At 39.6% G+C, this 17,040-nt stretch overlaps 2 protein-coding genes across 7 annotated transcripts; both read left to right on the forward strand.

Annotated features, from left to right (window-relative positions):
• The first annotated feature begins 1,553 nt into the window (after nucleotides 1–1,553).
• mcm8 (minichromosome maintenance 8 homologous recombination repair factor) lies at nucleotides 1,554–10,639 on the forward strand. 6 transcript variants are annotated; one of them, XM_026190941.1, is made up of 21 exons: nucleotides 1,554–1,613; nucleotides 2,119–2,393; nucleotides 2,591–2,656; nucleotides 2,783–2,865; nucleotides 3,056–3,205; nucleotides 3,357–3,454; nucleotides 3,548–3,746; nucleotides 3,886–3,971; nucleotides 4,545–4,690; nucleotides 4,902–4,982; nucleotides 5,070–5,208; nucleotides 5,516–5,546; nucleotides 6,261–6,398; nucleotides 6,573–6,633; nucleotides 6,754–6,834; nucleotides 7,148–7,343; nucleotides 7,423–7,636; nucleotides 7,730–7,939; nucleotides 8,078–8,154; nucleotides 9,038–9,227; nucleotides 9,845–10,639. In XM_026190941.1, the coding sequence occupies exons 2-21, from the start codon at nucleotides 2,126–2,128 to the stop codon at nucleotides 9,935–9,937; spliced, it is 2,607 nt and encodes an 868-aa protein (XP_026046726.1). In that variant the 5' UTR covers nucleotides 1,554–1,613; nucleotides 2,119–2,125; the 3' UTR covers nucleotides 9,938–10,639. The 6 variants fall into 6 exon arrangements, with proteins under 6 accessions (XP_026046726.1, XP_026046722.1, XP_026046725.1 ...); XM_026190937.1 differs by having other exon boundaries at nucleotides 1,565–1,775; XM_026190940.1 differs by having other exon boundaries at nucleotides 1,565–1,737.
• A 228-nt stretch (nucleotides 10,640–10,867) lies between these two features.
• Nucleotides 10,868–16,623, forward strand: crls1 (cardiolipin synthase 1). The gene is made up of 7 exons (XM_026190853.1): nucleotides 10,868–11,486; nucleotides 12,919–13,056; nucleotides 13,456–13,585; nucleotides 13,668–13,753; nucleotides 14,391–14,459; nucleotides 15,173–15,264; nucleotides 16,105–16,623. Exons 1-7 carry the CDS (start codon nucleotides 11,034–11,036, stop codon nucleotides 16,199–16,201), a joined length of 1,065 nt encoding a protein of 354 aa, XP_026046638.1. The 5' UTR covers nucleotides 10,868–11,033; the 3' UTR covers nucleotides 16,202–16,623.
• Nucleotides 16,624–17,040: the final 417 nt, after the last annotated feature.

A 17,040-nucleotide genomic window follows, 5' to 3' on the forward strand; every position in this document is an offset into this window, starting at 1 on the left:
CCCTGGGTCTTTCTCCATGTCTCTGGCTCCTGGTGGGCTTTGTTGCGCCTTCACACCCTCATTATCAAGTATTTCATCACAAACACACACACACAACACAGCAAGACTGTTGGTTAGTGCATGTATTTTTTTTTCACTTTTCAGGTGCTTTTCTTTTGATGTGTTTTCTTACAGGTCCTCTTGTTATTATATTTTTACCTATTTTACCCCTTTTTCCTTGCTATTTTTCTTCAACTCTGACATTGCCGTGTTACAAGTGCACTCATGTGAATAATAATAATAGAAATCAATAAAGAAAGAAAGAAAAGAAAAGGACAAACACAACAAGAGGAGCCTACAGAGAATCTATGGAGCTCATCTTTGAAGAGCAAATATGCTTAGCACAATGATGCATTCAAATCCTGATTCTGACTCTGCAAAATCTGCCGGTCTCGACCAATGACTGTACAGGTTACAAAAAGACTACAATATGTACAAGGAAGTCTGAATAAAAGGTGACTCAAGACTTTTTTTTCCAATTTTATAATAACTAGCTAAAATACGTATACATGGATTGTTTGTACAATAATGTTGAATTGAACTTGAAATGAGTTACTATTTCATGTAATGACATAAAATGTCCAGAAGATGGAGGCAGAGGGCTTTGTTTTGTGTTATGTGGTAGGCGTGAGTCATGGGTTGAAGGAGAGGGTGGGTTTACATCAAGGTTCTTATCTGCTCTCTTTTTTTTTCATGGTGGTGATCGACAGGCTGAAAGTTGAGGTCAGGCAGGTCACAAACGACAATGTGATCTGTAATGAGAGTAGCGAGCAGGTTGAAGGGCCCTGGAGAGGTCGAGATGTGCTCAGGAGAGAAGGTGAATGAAAGCCAGTAGCAGCAACACAGAATACATGTGTATGAATGGTGAAAGGTAAAGCTACAAGTAGTAGAGACAATGAAGGTGGATGAGTTTAAAAACCTGGACTCAACCATCCAAAGCACCAGACAGTGCACCACAAGAAAGGTGAAGAAGAAGTGCAGGTGGAGTAGGTGGAGGTGAGTGTCAGGGCTCATTTGAGACAGAATGACTGCAAAAAAAGAGAAAGGGAAAGCCTGGAAGATGGTAGGGAGAGCTGCTAAGATGTATGGCTTGTATACAGCAGCATTAACCAAAATAAAAACAGGAAGCTAAGCTGGAGGTATCAAATCCCCAAAGCTGAAGATGTTTAGGTTTTCAGTGGAAATGAGCTCTATGGAAAAGATGAGAAATGAAAAATCTGGACATAGACCTCTGATGTTGGAGTCAGTCTTCCAGTTTTGAGGTTACAAGTTCTAATGCTTCTATTTATACTGAAATCAGTTTGCACTTTGCATCATCATTATCATCATCATCCTTACCTCGTAAATCTGCTCGTTTTAGCAGCAGGAAAGTGTCGGGGTAAAATCAAACATCTTTGGAGCAACTGACAGGGTTTGAATTCCTGCTCAGAGTATGCAGAGTATGGGGGCGGCAGGCGAATAAGAATTCTGTAGTAGTTTCGCTATCCTCTGGGGGGCAGTAAAGCGCTTTAAAGGCACATCTGACAAAATAACATTAAAAGAAGAAGCTTCTTCCTGGAGGGAATTTTTGTTTGGTAATATCAGTCTGCGTGAATTTTGAGACACCGAAACACGCAGTTTTGGTTTATGGAGTAATATATTGTGCACTTTCTTAAACTGTAAGATTTTTTACTCATTCTGTTCAAGAAAAGGCAGGCGGTGTGTTTTTACCTGTTGGCACTTTTTGAACGGAACATGTAGGGAAAAGTCGATGATTGTAGTTGTAAGTTGGCTAATAAGGATAACGTTACTAACTGTTGGAGAGAAAGAAATTAGACATGAAACATTAGCCCGCAGCTTTGTAACCTGAAATGTGTAGTTAGATCTGTAGGGATTTCACGGTTTTTAAAACGGAAGGGCAGTTAAGTTACCCAACAGTATTTTAAAATGTTAAAGTTGATCTTAAATCTGCAGTGTTGCCTTGGAAAAGTAGAGCCAATCAACACAACATATATCAACATTTGCTGTAGTGCATATTTACAGTGTTTTGTGTTTTGTTAATACTGTCACTTATTTTTGTTCCTCCTTTCATTGTCTTAGGAAAGTAATGAGTGGACAGGATTCCAGGAGAGGCTCTTCTAGAGGAGGCAGGGGAGGATGGAGAGGAGGGAGTGGAAGTGGTGGTGGCGGCGGTGGATGGAGAGGAGGCAGTGGAAGTGGTGGCGGTGGATGGAGAGGAGGAGGTAGTGGTGGTGGTGGTGGTGGATGGAGAGGAGGAGGTAGTGGTGGAGGATGGAGAGGTAGACCATGGAGAGGAGGATCCGGAGGAGGTTGGAGAGGTGGAGCAGGAAACCATACCTACAGAGCGCAGAGAGGTGAGTTTCTGACAGTGTTTTTTTTTGTAAGAAACCATTAGTAGAACTATATTTTTCTTTTTCTATTGAAAAAAGACGAGGTGAATACATGCTACATATTAGAGTTACTGCTTTGTCTAAAAAAAACCACACATTTGTGGTTGTGCAATGAATGAACAGCTGCAACAAAATAACCAACTGCTCAACTGTCTCTTCAGTCCTTTGTCAAACTACTCTTGATGCATTGTGTCCGTACAAAGGATGGACACTCTACTTCACAGATGGTATGTGTGCATTAATGGGTCCCTGTCACACTGTTACAATGGAAACTTTAGAAAGACGTCACATTTAATAGTCAGGATTATCTGTCTTTGTCTGTGCCCGTAATCTCCATGTCTTTTTATGTCCAGGATTTATAGAGAGTGGACCTAATGTGGAGAAAATCAAAGTGTTTGAGAAATATTTCACTTCCAGGATTCATCTGTTTGACAAGGTTCGTCAGATGAGCTCAGTGCACAACACACTGGCTCTTTAAGTTATCATTTGTCACAGCAATGGCACTACTTGGTGGCATCCTACTAAGAGACTTAATATGTTTTTGTTCCTTTAATTTCTCATCCATCTATATTATTTTCTTTGTCTGTTTCCATGTCACTTAAAGTGAACTTTGTTTTTGTGTACAGGATGAAATTGAGCGTCAGGGAAGTGTCCTGGTTGATTATGCTGACTTGATTGCAGACAAAACTGTGCGTCAGGCACTTCCTGACATAGTCACACAACTGAAACAACAACCAGAGGTGATGCTGAACTGTTTGGGACTGGCTATTCACCAGGTATACGCACAAAAGACCCTACCACACATTTTATGCTAGCGGGATGTTACAGTCTTAATGATGTTCATATTATAACAAATGCTCAAATTCTCAGTCTCTCTCAATCTAAAAACCCCAAACCCTGACTGAAAACTGTCTGCACATCATTCAGGTGTTGACTCTGGATTTGGAGAAGCAAGCTGCTGAGCTGCAAGAGGAAGAGTTTCCTGTTGCTACACCAGTCATCAATATTCCCCATATTAGTGCGAGGTATTTCATTCGGTGAAGAATGAGTTGTTTTCTTGACAGCCACTTTGAATGACAATAAATACGGATGACTGCATTTGTGTAAATTACCTGCAGGCTCTATAACTATGAGCCACTGACTCCACTGCGAATGTTACGTGCCAGTGTGTTTGGCCGGCTAGTTTGTGTGAAGGGAACAGTGGTGAGAGTGAGCAGTATTAGACCGCTATGCACCAGGTTGGCCTTCAGGTGTCGGACCTGCTCGACCACACTGTCTCTGGCTCTGCAGCATGGGAAATACACTACACCTACCAAAGTATGTACACGCACACTTATACGCTAACTTTTTTCTGCAACTTTCTTCCTGTACATAAAGGCTGTAAGTTAAATTGTATGCATGCATATGGCGTTCTTGTCAGCATTCACACATCTCTTGTTTGTGTTTTATCACCTAGTGCGGAAAGCCAGACTGTCGCAGTCATACCTTCATCCCCATCCGCAATTCTCCTCTTACACAGACTGTAGACTGGCAGATCATCAAGTGAGTATATCATGTACAGTGAAAAACTACAGTAAGACATAGCTAACAAAAATGGTTGTTGCAGTTGTTATTTGAGAGCGGGAAAGGATGCCATGTACTGATATCTACTGATATTTAACAAATTTCCCACCTGTGGGACTAATAAAGGTTATCTTATCTAAATGTACATGTAAAAATGCATGAAAGCTCCTCCAAAGAAAAGCCTTTCTGTTGCATGTATTTTTGAGGTATATACAGCATGTCCGTAAACTACTCTGTTGCCGGTCCATATTATAATAACCCTAACCCCAGGTCACTTACATTTAATTTTAAGTTGATTCATGAAGAATCTTTGTATGTAAGTTATCAGTCATTTATATTAAGGGACTTTACCTTTTGTTTTTTTGCTTGTATTATTTAGTGTGTACCATTTACTGTGCATATGTGTGTAGTTTTCATGTGTCACTCTGGACATTGTGCTTTATCAGCAGTTCACAGATATGAAGTATTGTCCTTAAAGGTCACATCTCGTGTAAATAACCTTTGTCATGAATCCCTGATCAATTGAATTTGAATTATTTTGTGCCACTTCAGGGTGCAGGAGTTGATAAGTGGAGAGCAGAGGGAGACTGGACGAATCCCACGGACAGTGGAGTGTCACCTGACCTCTGACCTCTGTGACAGCTGTGTACCTGGAGACACTGTTACTGTGACAGGGATAGTGAGAGTTAGCAATGATGGTACAAAAACACACATTCTGATCATTGTGAAAAGTTAAGCCAAAGAAATACCGGTGCAGTCTCTAATTCTAAATGTGTAGTGAATTATAAAAAATGTCTCAACTAAATCAAGCATTTATTCAACAAAAACTCTAAGCCTTTGAAGTTGGAGTTTGCTGGAAGAAGTGCCCTCCTACTTAGACATCAAACATAGTTTGACTGTGCTTTTTAGGTCCAGGCAGTTCTAGAGGAAATAAGGATCAGTGTATGTTCCTCCTCTACATTGAAGCTACTTCTGTCAGCAATACAAAAGGTATTCTCTTTGAGACCTTCACATTTATATTAATAGGCTTTAGTCTTTTAAGTATTTAATGAACTGGAACTTTTTCTAAATATTTAGGCAAGCAGTCCAAGATGGGAGGTCAAGGTTCAAGCGGGACAGTTGAAGATCGCTGTGGTGGGGAAGAGTTCAGTCTGAAGGAACTGTATGCTATTCAGGAGATCCAGTCACAGCCTGACTTGCTGCGACTTATAGTGCAGTAAGATGATTACTTACTGCATTTAATGCAGCTACCTAGTTTCATGTAGTATTGTTCTAAGAGTTATCGCAGCATCTATTTATTAAATTTTTGTCCAAACAATGGCGTTTGAATGGTATGGCGATGAGTCAATTTTAACAATTTAATCTCAAGTTATCTAGTTAGCTTGATTATTTATTTTTATTTTTGTCAGGATTTAGAACTATAAAATTCTTCAGTCATCCAAAAATTTACTTTTTGATGATGATGGCATGCTACTACTGCACATCAACATATTTTAACTAATTGCGTCCACTTGTTTTTACAGCTCTTTGTGTCCTGTCATCTATGGCCATCTGGTGAGTTCCGCAAGACTGAGTACACTAACAAGCTTTTCATTAGAAATTACTACTTCTTTCCCGTCAGGGCTCACATCAGCGGATCGTCTAACTCCATCTCATCCTATCACTAATATCATCCTCTGTCATCCCATCTGTTTGTCCTCCTTTGCTATATTCATGATCTATCTCCATGATCTTCCTCCTTTGCTCCTGCCTGGCAGCTCCTTATTCGGTATCCATCCAGTGTATCTACTCTCTCTTCCCTGTCCAAAAGATCTCAACCTTACCCCTCTAACTTTATCTCCAAAGTGTTTGACCTGAGATGTGTCACTGATATATTCATTTCTACTCCTGTCCATACTGATCACTCCCAATGAAAACCCAAACCCCTTTGGCTCTGCCTTTCTCTGTCATGGTCTCCAAACCATACATTATAGTTCAAAGTAGTTTTCACTACAACTTGTAAACCTTGCCTTTCACTCTTGCTGCTGTCCTTCTGTCACAAATCAGCCCTGACTCCATCCACTCCACCCTGCCTGCACTCTCTTCTTCACCTCTCTTGTACTCTGTCCATTGCTTCGGATAGTTGACCCGAGGTATTTAAACTCATCTGCTTTAACTACCTCTACTTTTATCAGTTTCACTGCTGCTAATGAGGTCTTACTTGCAATGCTAAAGTTTAGTCTAACATCTTATGTCTCGTGTAATTCTTGTGTCTTTGTGTATCTGCAGCTGGTGAAAGCTGCCCTTGCTTTGGTTTTGTTTGGAGGCAGACAGAAACAAACAGGCAAGAATAGCATTCCAGTGAGAGCAGACCCCCACATCCTAATAGTGGGAGACCCCGGACTGGGAAAGAGTCAGATGTTACAGGTAACTTAGAGGACTTTGCGTAGAGAAATGAATACTAATGTCATGTCAACAGCGCTATGTTGATGACTCATAAGCTGAGACTGTGTATTGTGCTGTGTATTTCCTTTTTGAAACTTTGATATGTTCTTCTTCGACCTAGTACTATGCTCTACGTTTGTCTTTTACTCTGCATAGGCAGTGTGTAACGTGGCTCCCAGGGGTATCTATGTTTGTGGCAACAGTACCAGCACCACAGGTACAATGTGTTAAAGTAGAAAACTTCTTAACTAATTTGTTATACAGTAGTCATTAAGTATTTGGTTAAATATAGTCAAATTAGCAATGTGATCTTTACAGTTTTTCTGTTTTTCTTTAGGACTCACAGTAAGTTTATCTCGAGATGCAGGAACAGGGGATTATGCTCTGGAGGCCGGTGCTTTGGTTTTGGCAGACCAAGGTGGGAAATTTGTTTTTAAGCATATTTTAATGTGCTGTGAACATAAAACATTGCGACCTGTTCTAGTGGCTTTGAGGTAATTGCACTTTGGTATCTAGCCATATTTCTTAAAAAAAACATGTATAAAGTATTATTTATATTTCTTTTAACTTCACAGCATCTTCCACAAAGTATTCCTCCACTGCTTTGACCACTTTCACTTAGTTTGCCAGGCTCAAATTATCAGACAAGCCTTTCAGCCTGCAGGGGAATCTTTTTGCTTCACATGTGTCACAGTTAGTTGCTTGCGTTTCTTTTTTACTTGTTTATTTAGGTCTTTGCTGCATTGATGAGTTTGACAAGATGGGCAACCAGCAGCAGGCTCTGCTAGAAGCAATGGAGCAACAATCTGTGAGTCTGGCGAAGGCTGGTATAGTTTCCTCTCTGCCTGCTAGAACCTCAGTTGTGGCTGCTGCAAACCCAGTTGGAGGACATTACAACAGAGGCAAAACAGTCTCTGAAAATCTGAAGTAAGTTAAAGATGGAGGATACAGCAGATTGTATAGTATGTGACTTGTATTTACATTTGTGTACTCTTTTTCTGTATAGAATGGGATCAGCTCTCCTCTCTCGTTTTGATGTTGTTTTCCTGCTCCTGGACATCCCAGACGAGTCACATGACCGCCAGCTGTCGGAGCATGTCATGGCGAATAGGTCCGGGAGAGGCAGAACCAGCAGTGCCACAGTTACCAGAAATAACACTGAATTACAGACCTCAATCCTATTAGAGCACTCTGACATGCCACTGTCCGAACGTTTGCAGGTAAAGATGCGCTGTCTGCTCTCAGCGCACACGGATCGCAATGATATCACAAAAAAGCAATTGTTTTCAGGCATTAAGTGTATATTTTTCTAGATCCCTGCAGGTGAAAGTATAGACCCCATTCCAACGTGCCTTTTAAGAAAGTACATCAGCTACGCTCGTCAGTATGTCCGTCCCAAACTCTCTCCTGAAGCAGCACAAATCCTTCAGGAGTTCTACCTGTCACTGAGAGCTCAGGCAAACCCTACTGATGCCACACCAATCACCACACGACAGCTGGAGTCATTAATTAGACTAACTGAGGTAGGTTTGGATAGCGGTGCATTCTCTCAACACACCTGGCAAAATGTGATGGATGAATACACAAAGTAAAAATACAGTTTTGGGGAACAGAAGGGATCAGTTTCCTGCTGGTGTCTCATGGTAGCTGTTTTTGTGTAGGCAAGAGTCAAGTTGGAGCTGAGAGAAACAGCCACTAAGAGTGATGCTGAGGATGTTGTTGAGATCATGAAACACAGGTAAGCCGAACAATCGATGCTCACAGCTTGTAGGCAATAGCATTTATAAATGTAGGAAAATGAAATGCATTTTCTGTCCTTTCAGTTAGCTGCTGCCTTTGATGACACATTACCTCATTTGAAGTATTGATCAATTGCTCCAAGGTGCCAGGAGCAACACCATTATAGCGCAATAGTTGTGAGGGCTCTAAGCATAAAAGTAAAAATAAAAATCATTGCTCAACACTTGTACCTCTTATGTCGTGGTTTGTGCTTGTTAACTAGCTGATTAAAGCCAAGCCTTTCCACCATGTTACTGCATCAGTAATTTGCATCCACCATTTGCTTATTGTCATATGGACAATATTGGACTAATGTAACCCTCTCCATCCATAATAGTGTCATGTGGAGCGGAGCTAGCAATGCTCAGTTGAGTCATCTGTTTGCTCTTGAGTTCCACATCGCCAGCTGCTCCTCCTCCTTTGCAGTCTGGTTGTTCTCAATGGTGTTTTTGCCTCAAACACATTTGTTGTTTCCACCAGTTTTCTTGCATATTTTGCAAAGTACTGTGCTTTGTTGGAGGTTGTTGAAGTAGCTCCCTTTCTAGGAACTAAATTGTAATAGAAGACTGAAACAGCTCTTACAGTCAGACATGCTTGGACTTGTTTCACTGGGGAACATAAATACATGGTGTTGCTATTGCAGGGATACGGTATACAACACTTTAATATCACAGAAAATACATACTAGTAATAATGTGCACAGTATGGTAGGCCAAAGCCAACTCTAAGATGATAAGTGTTAATATTTTTGTTAAATAATATTCACAATATTAATACGTCTGAATTGCTCACACCTGCATGTAAATTTCTCTCTCCTTCGTTTTGTGGGTCTTGTTTTTCAGTCTGGCCAACACGTATTCAGATGGTCTCGGCAATCTGGACTTTGAGCGCTCTCAGCTCGGGTCTGGTATGAGTCAGCGCAGTGCTGCAAAACGACTGGTCAATGCACTGCACCAGCACGCTCAGAGGACCGGTCAGAAGCAGTTCGACGTACAGACGCTTCGATCCATTGCCGACAGAGTGAACGTTAAGGTGAAAGCACTGAAATATAAAATAATAAATAATAAAAATACTGTGTCTGATTTACAGTATAAAGCAAAGACACAAACATTAATAGTGTTCTCTCACCATTTGTGAGCAATTACTTTGGATGTCATCATGATACAAAAACTTTATTAAAGGAAAATAGGAAAAAGGTATCGACTTGTTTAAGCTCTTTGTGAATAAAAATGCAAAAACAAACATTAGAAAAGCATGTGGAAGATTTAAAGATATACAGACACTGCTTTAGCCAATATGTAGACCACATCAGCAAGGGTTAGAACTCTTGATTATCCCAAAATGAAATAAAACTCCAACTCTAAATGTTTTATCAAACACAGCACATCTTTAATGGTGCCTTACTGACTGAAATCGGTCAGATATTGTGTACAATACTTTTGATTTTTACACAAAGCTTTGTACCTAATATAGAGAAGATTTTCCAAAACCTTTATATTTTGCCTTTTGTAACTATACACAGGTTGGCTTCCCCCTCCTCACCACAAACCTTAGTGATTTCATACTTAAACATGAATGAAAACGATATGCTCAATTGCATTAAATGTATAATTCTTAATTATATTAAGTCAATCATTAATTCTTTCTAGGTGATGGATTTCGAAGGCCTCTTGAGTTCCCTGAATGAACAAGGTTTTCTGCTGAAGAAAGGGCCCAAGCTGTACCAACTGCAAACAATCTAACTTCTTACAGCTTTCACAGGCTCAAACCTGCAGACTTTATCAAAAGGTCGATCATTGGACCATGTTCTGTAAAAAGCAAAAGAAATGGAGACTGCAGTTTGACCATTAGAAGAGATAGAAAAAACCACGAACAACAAAAACAAGGCTGAAAAAAAAAAAGGAAATACTGAAACTTGATCTTTACCGCTACCACAGCTTCTTGTAAAGACAATATCCCACTAACCAGAGAAATGTTAGACTTGAGATTGATCTATTGTCTTAACATTTCATTCATAATCCAGATAAAGATAGATTTTCAGAACCGGGCAACCCTTAGTTTAAGCAAAGTTGCAAATTTTGCCTTTAAGTTACACAACTTTGTCTAAACTGAATATGAAAGAAAACTGATTACTTACCATTTTTTTCTACAAATACTTAAAGAATACTTCAGAAGAATGAACATAATATGTATATGATGTTTATCTAAGCTTGTCTGTGGTTATATTTTAGAGAAGGCACTAATATAACCCCGTCAACCCATAATAGTGTCATAATAAGCTGCCCTTGTATTATAAAATTTCTTATTTTTCTGAAAGATTGACTTCAGTATTGGGTGTCCTGTTGGATGTATAGTATTTGCTTTTCATTTTTGTCTTAAACATACGTTCATGGTTACGTTCTGTCTCTCTGCGGTGCACTTTATTAAATGATGTGGAACAATCAGCCTTTTGTTTGTTGTTGTTTTTTGTTTTGTTTTTACAAAAAGGGAGGTAGTGAAAATGCTTTTAATTTGTAATTCAAAAGACTAATACGCTAAATATTTACTTATTATTTAAGAAATTGTTACAATTTATTAACGACAAGTCCGACTATTATCTGATTTTTCTATCTCTTGATACACCACTTATTTAAATAAGCGACTCTCTTTTTAAATTAAAAACGCTGAAGGAAAGTAAGTTTTACGACATCATGTACCGTATCGATTTACGGCAACATGGCAGCCTGCTGGCTCGATGAGGGTACCCGTCGGCTCTGACCATCAGGGTCTTTAACTTCACGATGAACTCGCGGGGAAACGGCACGAGGCCAGCAGGTCGGTAACGTAAGTCTCGTGAAGATGATGACGCTGTGTTTTCGGGGGATTTCTGCACCGCTGTGCCGCAACACAAACGTTCGTTGTCTGGTGTCCGCGCGAAGTGCGCCCGTGTGCCTACTGGAGCCCGTATCATGGCGGCTCAGATACACACCTGTCACGGAGTTCGCTAGGTTGAAACGACCTCAGGTGAGCGGCTCGTACCTCGCGAGACTCAAAGGGACAGACAGCCGTGTCGCGTGTTGGAGTGGGGTCCTCCAGCAGGGAAAGCAGACTCCATGGCACGTGCAAGGACCTATACCCATGACCCAGGGAGGTCACGAGCGGTATGCGGCCAGTTTCCGTTCTCTGCTGTCCCCGAGCGCTCGAGGACTGTGCAGTGGAAAGACCGACGAGAAGCCGGACAGTTCTACCGGAGAGGAGAGGGGTGACGCCGGCACGGTACCGGGACACGGACTGTTCAAGTTCAAAGAGCTGGTGAGTACAGAGGTGACAGGAGTATGAACTTCACAGAAGGGGGTAGGCACCGTAGATGCATGTTGTACAACAATTAATAAAGTGTAACTCATGTGTGTTCATCAGTTGCTGGCCAAAACGGTGCAATGGTTTATACTTTTAAAAGGAACAATGACCATAACATGACCAAAACATGAAGAAACACACAGTTGCTTAAGTAGAATTTACAATAGTGTAATCATTGGTCACACTAGAAGAGCTTTGTGGGTAATTTTCCACTGAAGAGGGAGCACTGGGCTTTGTTCCAGAAAAGAGAAACTGGATTTTTGTGTTTGTGAGCTATCCCAAACCCTGGGTCATTTACTGGCCCAATGGACTCTGTGAACCCAGAGGTTTAAATGTCAAGATTTTTTACAGTACGTTTCCTCGTAAAACAGCCTTATTAGGTTTAATGAATACAAGTCCACAAGTAAATAGTTTTTCCTGTACATAAAAATGGCATGTTTAAAATACCCATCAGTCCATTTTCTTCCACTTGTTGCGGTGGGCTGGAGCCCATGTCAGCGGTCATAGAGGTTTATGGTCACAAGATTGTTGCGGGGATAACACAAAAAGAATGTTAACCATTGATACTCACACCTAGAGCCAGTTTATAGAATCACCAATGAACAACGTTTTTGAAGCCAGAGTACCTGGAGAAATCCCATGCAGACAAACAACATGCAAACTCCACACATAAACTCTGCAGACTGGATTTAAACCCAGAACCTTCGTCCTATGACACAGCAGTGTTAACCGCCATATGACCCAGCTTAACATAAGCTTTTAATTACTAAATACCACTGTGACTTGAATGGTGTGGAAGGTTGTGGTGTAGGGATAAAAGGAGTTTTCAGTTATGAAGTAGATCTCCTGCAGTCTTAAATCGAGCTTTACTTGGTCACTATTGGGTTTTTTTGTCCTCTAGGAAAATTTAAGTTCTGTGACTGTAGAACAACAATATCACCAACTATTTTCTCCCCTACTGTTTTAGATGAATCGTAGTGATAAGTCACATTGGTACACGTTCATATTCCTTGGACCTGATAAAAAATGGAGTCTCTTATTTTTATTTAACTGTCACCATCTTGTATCCTGTTGTAGGTCCTCTACTCATAAGGGAAACAAATAAATCATTATTTAAAAAACTGTTTTAAAGCTAACTATTGCATTTGCCAACATAAAATTGATTTGAGTCATTAGAGAAAATATAAATTCCTGCCATTGGTAAATGTCATCTTATTTGTTTATAAGGCCAATGCAGAATCGATATATATTGCACACATTACTGAGAACAGCTGCTAGAAAAGATTTAGGCTGACTGATCTGAAGCAAGTTCTGTGATGATTTTTTTTTTTCTTAATAGCTCTAGCTGTAAACTCTGTCGTAATATTTACTTATTTTTTTTCTTCAGTATGAGAATCCATGGACAATCCCCAACCTGTTATGTGTGTGTCGGATTTTGCTGGCTCCATTCCTTGGTCATCTGATCATCCAGCAGAAATTTCACCTCAGTTTGGCTCTGTTTGCGCTGGCCGGAGCTACTGACCTGGTAATCTACACATAAACGGACATTTACACTAAAGCACTTCCTGCACAGGTGTGTGGTTCCAGTCTGGAGTTGCATACCTGTACAAGGAAATCTTGTAAACTCATTTTCAGCTTCTGAGGATTGCAAACAGTTTTGGACATTTAACACATGTCAATGATGCACCTGTAAAAAATATTTTTAAAAACGTGGTAGTTGAAATATTTACTATTTGTGTATCAAGTCAAGATCAAGATGCATGAGATGCAAATAAAGTTAATTAGGCTTTTAAATTGGGACTCACTGCATTCTGATCTGCCCCGAACCTTTTAGTTGTCTTACTTAGCTCAGCTTAGAAACTTGTACCACAATGAATTTACATCTTTATTTATTCATTTTTCTGTCTCATTCTCTCTTACTCAGTTGGATGGTTACATTGCCAGAACGTGGCCCACTCAAAAGTCGGCACTGGGCAGTGCTCTCGACCCACTGGCTGACAAGATTCTCATCAGTATTTTATATGTCAGTCTCACCTATGCTGAACTTATACCAGGTATAATACTCAGTGTATTTCTGTGTTTTCTTCCTGTCTCAAACAAGGATATAAGATTTTTAACTGTGGACTTCTGTTTCAGCTCCACTGACAGCTCTAGTGATTTTCAGAGACATTGGTTTGATAGCTGCTGTCTTCTGGGTCAGATACAAGACGGTACCTCCACCGGTGAGACATATCATTCTAAAAAACTAAACTTTAACTGAGGATCTTCTATTTAAATGCCATGTAGACACTCAAATTTCAAGATATTTTCATGTGCACTGTACAGAAGTTTGCTGCAGCTAAACTGTGGGTGCAGCAGAGGGTGCTTGCAATGTAGTCCTCACTGCCAAAAATGGCACAGTTGATTTTAGTAATTATATTATTTATACCCATCCATCCCTGTATTTATAATGCATTTTAATTGAAAGGAAGCACTTCGAGAGTGCAACCCTCTGTCACGGCAGCGCGCTTGCTGAGTATATTTACGTTCAAACAATAATATTTTATTTTGTATATATTTATTTTGGTTTCTTTGTTCTTTTTAAGCATACTTTAAGAGGTTTATAGTGCAGTAAACAGAGGTTTACTTTGATTACTCAGATATTATGTAAGAATAGAAAATATGTATTGATTTGTAAGTTGAAAAACATGAATAAATAAATCTATATAACAATTTATGTTGTCTTCTACCAAAAACATGATGAATATTGCTAAAGTAAATCTTAACTGCTCTTTACTATTTTGGGGCCACAGTGATTCTGGACTGCATTGTGAGTGTCTGTAATACTGAATCTACAGTTTCCTCCTCTTATTTCTGCAGGTGACCCTCACCAAGTTTTTTAACCCCTGCTATACTACTGCCCAGCTCAAGCCCACACTCATCAGCAAGGTGAGATGTACAACCATGCACTCTGCTCTTTACTGATTGGAAAAACTGTAGAAGACCTTTCACCATGAAGTGTTTGTAATGTAGTTTTACCTCTACACGTGTTAGGAGCACCGCTGATGTAGTTTTACAGAGTTTACTAATCTTTACACTCAATAAGCAAAAGTTACTAAACAATAAATGATTAATGCCTTTAGGCTACTCATCAGCACCTTTACACAGCCTGTTGTGCATCTTGCATCGGCACATTTCCTCATGCTTGGCGTCAAATTGGATGTCAGTTAAACTCTGTAAACATTGGATGTTTTTGAGGTAGACATTCAATGTGATGAGGATATGAACAAAGCTAGTTTGTGCCTGTTGTGTCCTCACCCTATCAACACCCAGATAATTAAAAAATTGTTTCATTTTTGTTTAAAAGACCTGTGCTTCAGTATTTCCCAATTTTGCACAGTTTATTTATCCAGGGTTTAATATTCATAACTTCAGCCAACATTCTCAAGTTATATGGTTTATTACTGCAGCCTATGTAAAATATGTAACTTCTCTTAAATACACCTGACACTGATTCATTCTATGTTTGAATCCACAAATAGCCTTTAAACAGTCTGAAATACTAGCATAATTTCATTTCAAATATGTGCAAAATTCTATCATGCCTTCATCTTTCTTTTCTGACTTTTATTTTATTCATGATTCATGTTCTTTTTCAATAGATTAACACGGCCATTCAGCTCTGTCTGGTTGCAGCTTCTTTGGCCGCTCCGGTCTTCCAGTATACAGACAGCATCCTGCTGCAGTGCTTATGGTAAACCACACGCTCCACATTATTTATGCAATCGCAGTTTCATCCACTTAGCTTTCATATCCAAAATGTCCTTTTCCTTTCAGTCTGGTGGTACAACCAAAAAAAAAAAAATTGTACAATGGATGCAAATGGTCTCATCTCAGTCAAGCACATAAATGCTGTTTGTTGCAGCACGTTGTTCAGGTTAAGTGTACTGACTCATTTCAGTCCGCACCTCAGAGTGAGCTTGAGTAGAAATCAGACCAATGACAAACATGTTGTGCCATAGTAACCTACATTTTTACAAATCTACTTCAGTGGACTGTTGAACTGAGCATCGTAATTGATTTACAAGCCTTACAGTTTGGATTACTGATATGAAACTATGGGCTTTTATTTAGTTAGATTTTAGAGTTGTAAGACAAATCTTAAATGCTTTTGTTTGCTGTGGTTGATTAAACAGACTATATCGAATATCTAAAGATAGTATATACAGTTATAATAAATTTTTCCAATTAAATCGAGTTTTAAGTTAAACAACAGGTTAAGAAATGAATGAGGGTAAATTACAGTTAAAGCTCATCATACTCTTTCTTTAGCCAATGTGTCTTTCTTCATAAGACCACTGGGGGCAGCATAGTCACACTTTCAAATTCAACACATTTAATGTTTATAACAAACTGGAGATTAATTCATTCCTCACCACAATAAGATAACAAATTCTATTATTCTTTTAATATTAATATAAAAATGATTTACCTCTCCTTCATCTTTTTTCTAACTTTGAAAGTATTTGGTCAAATTATTTTTAAGTGCAAAGTTTGGTGTGTATTACAGCACATGTCATTTATCATGTTGCAGGTATATTACAGCAGTGACTACAACTGCATCAGGTTATAGCTACTGGCACTACGGCCGCAAGACTGTTCAGGTGTTGAACACCAGATCACCGTCATAAACGCACCGAAAGCAGAACAAAAGCAGTCGCCCCAGAGACACTGAGCCCCAGTAAAAGGATGGACAGACGGATGGACGATCGCCAGGAGCTCTAAGACCAAGTGGATGTGACAACCATACACATGTCACCATGGAAATGACACATGGAAACCAACTGAGGCCGCAGATGGTTTACTGCAACACTACAGAAACGCCTAACAGCAGTGGAGCCTGCAGACAGCATTCAGAGACAGGATAAAAACAGCAAACGCAAATATAGACCGTCCACCCACAACACGAAACAAGAGCTTCTGTTTATTTTTTCTTAGGTTTTCAATCAAGGGGTTGCAATGTGAACCTAATTATTGTCACATGATTGTCATTTTTACACAACTGTGATTTATGATTAAAAAGGAAATCTGCTTTCGTGTTTGTCCACGAGAATCTTTCGGATGCAGGGGATTTTTTTTTTCCTCAGGGAGGGGTAATCTTATGGGACACATGTGACAGCTGATCTATTTAAAACCAACAATCGGGGGATTAAAATTTGGGTGCGCGGTGAAATGACATCCTAGCTGGGCTCCACAGGCCCAGCAGATTCTCAGTCCTGATTCATTTAGTGCTGCTTTGAGCTTAAATTTGTCAAGGCCAATGCCAAGCTGCAGATTAGTATCCTTATTAAGGAATGTGGAGTCAATGATCCTATTATTACTTGAATAATTAATAAAAAGCATCAACTTTTAAATTGCTGCTATTAATCCAAACCTTCAAATTATCAGCTGTTGTGAGAACAAAACACCTCAGCTTTGGGAAAGGTGAGGATCCCATTTTATTATTTTCCTCATGTATTGTAGACAAGAA

The sequence above is a fragment of the Astatotilapia calliptera genome, chromosome 13 (assembly GCF_900246225.1).
Source record: "Astatotilapia calliptera chromosome 13, fAstCal1.2, whole genome shotgun sequence".
In the NCBI taxonomy this organism is placed as follows: domain Eukaryota; kingdom Metazoa; phylum Chordata; class Actinopteri; order Cichliformes; family Cichlidae; genus Astatotilapia; species Astatotilapia calliptera.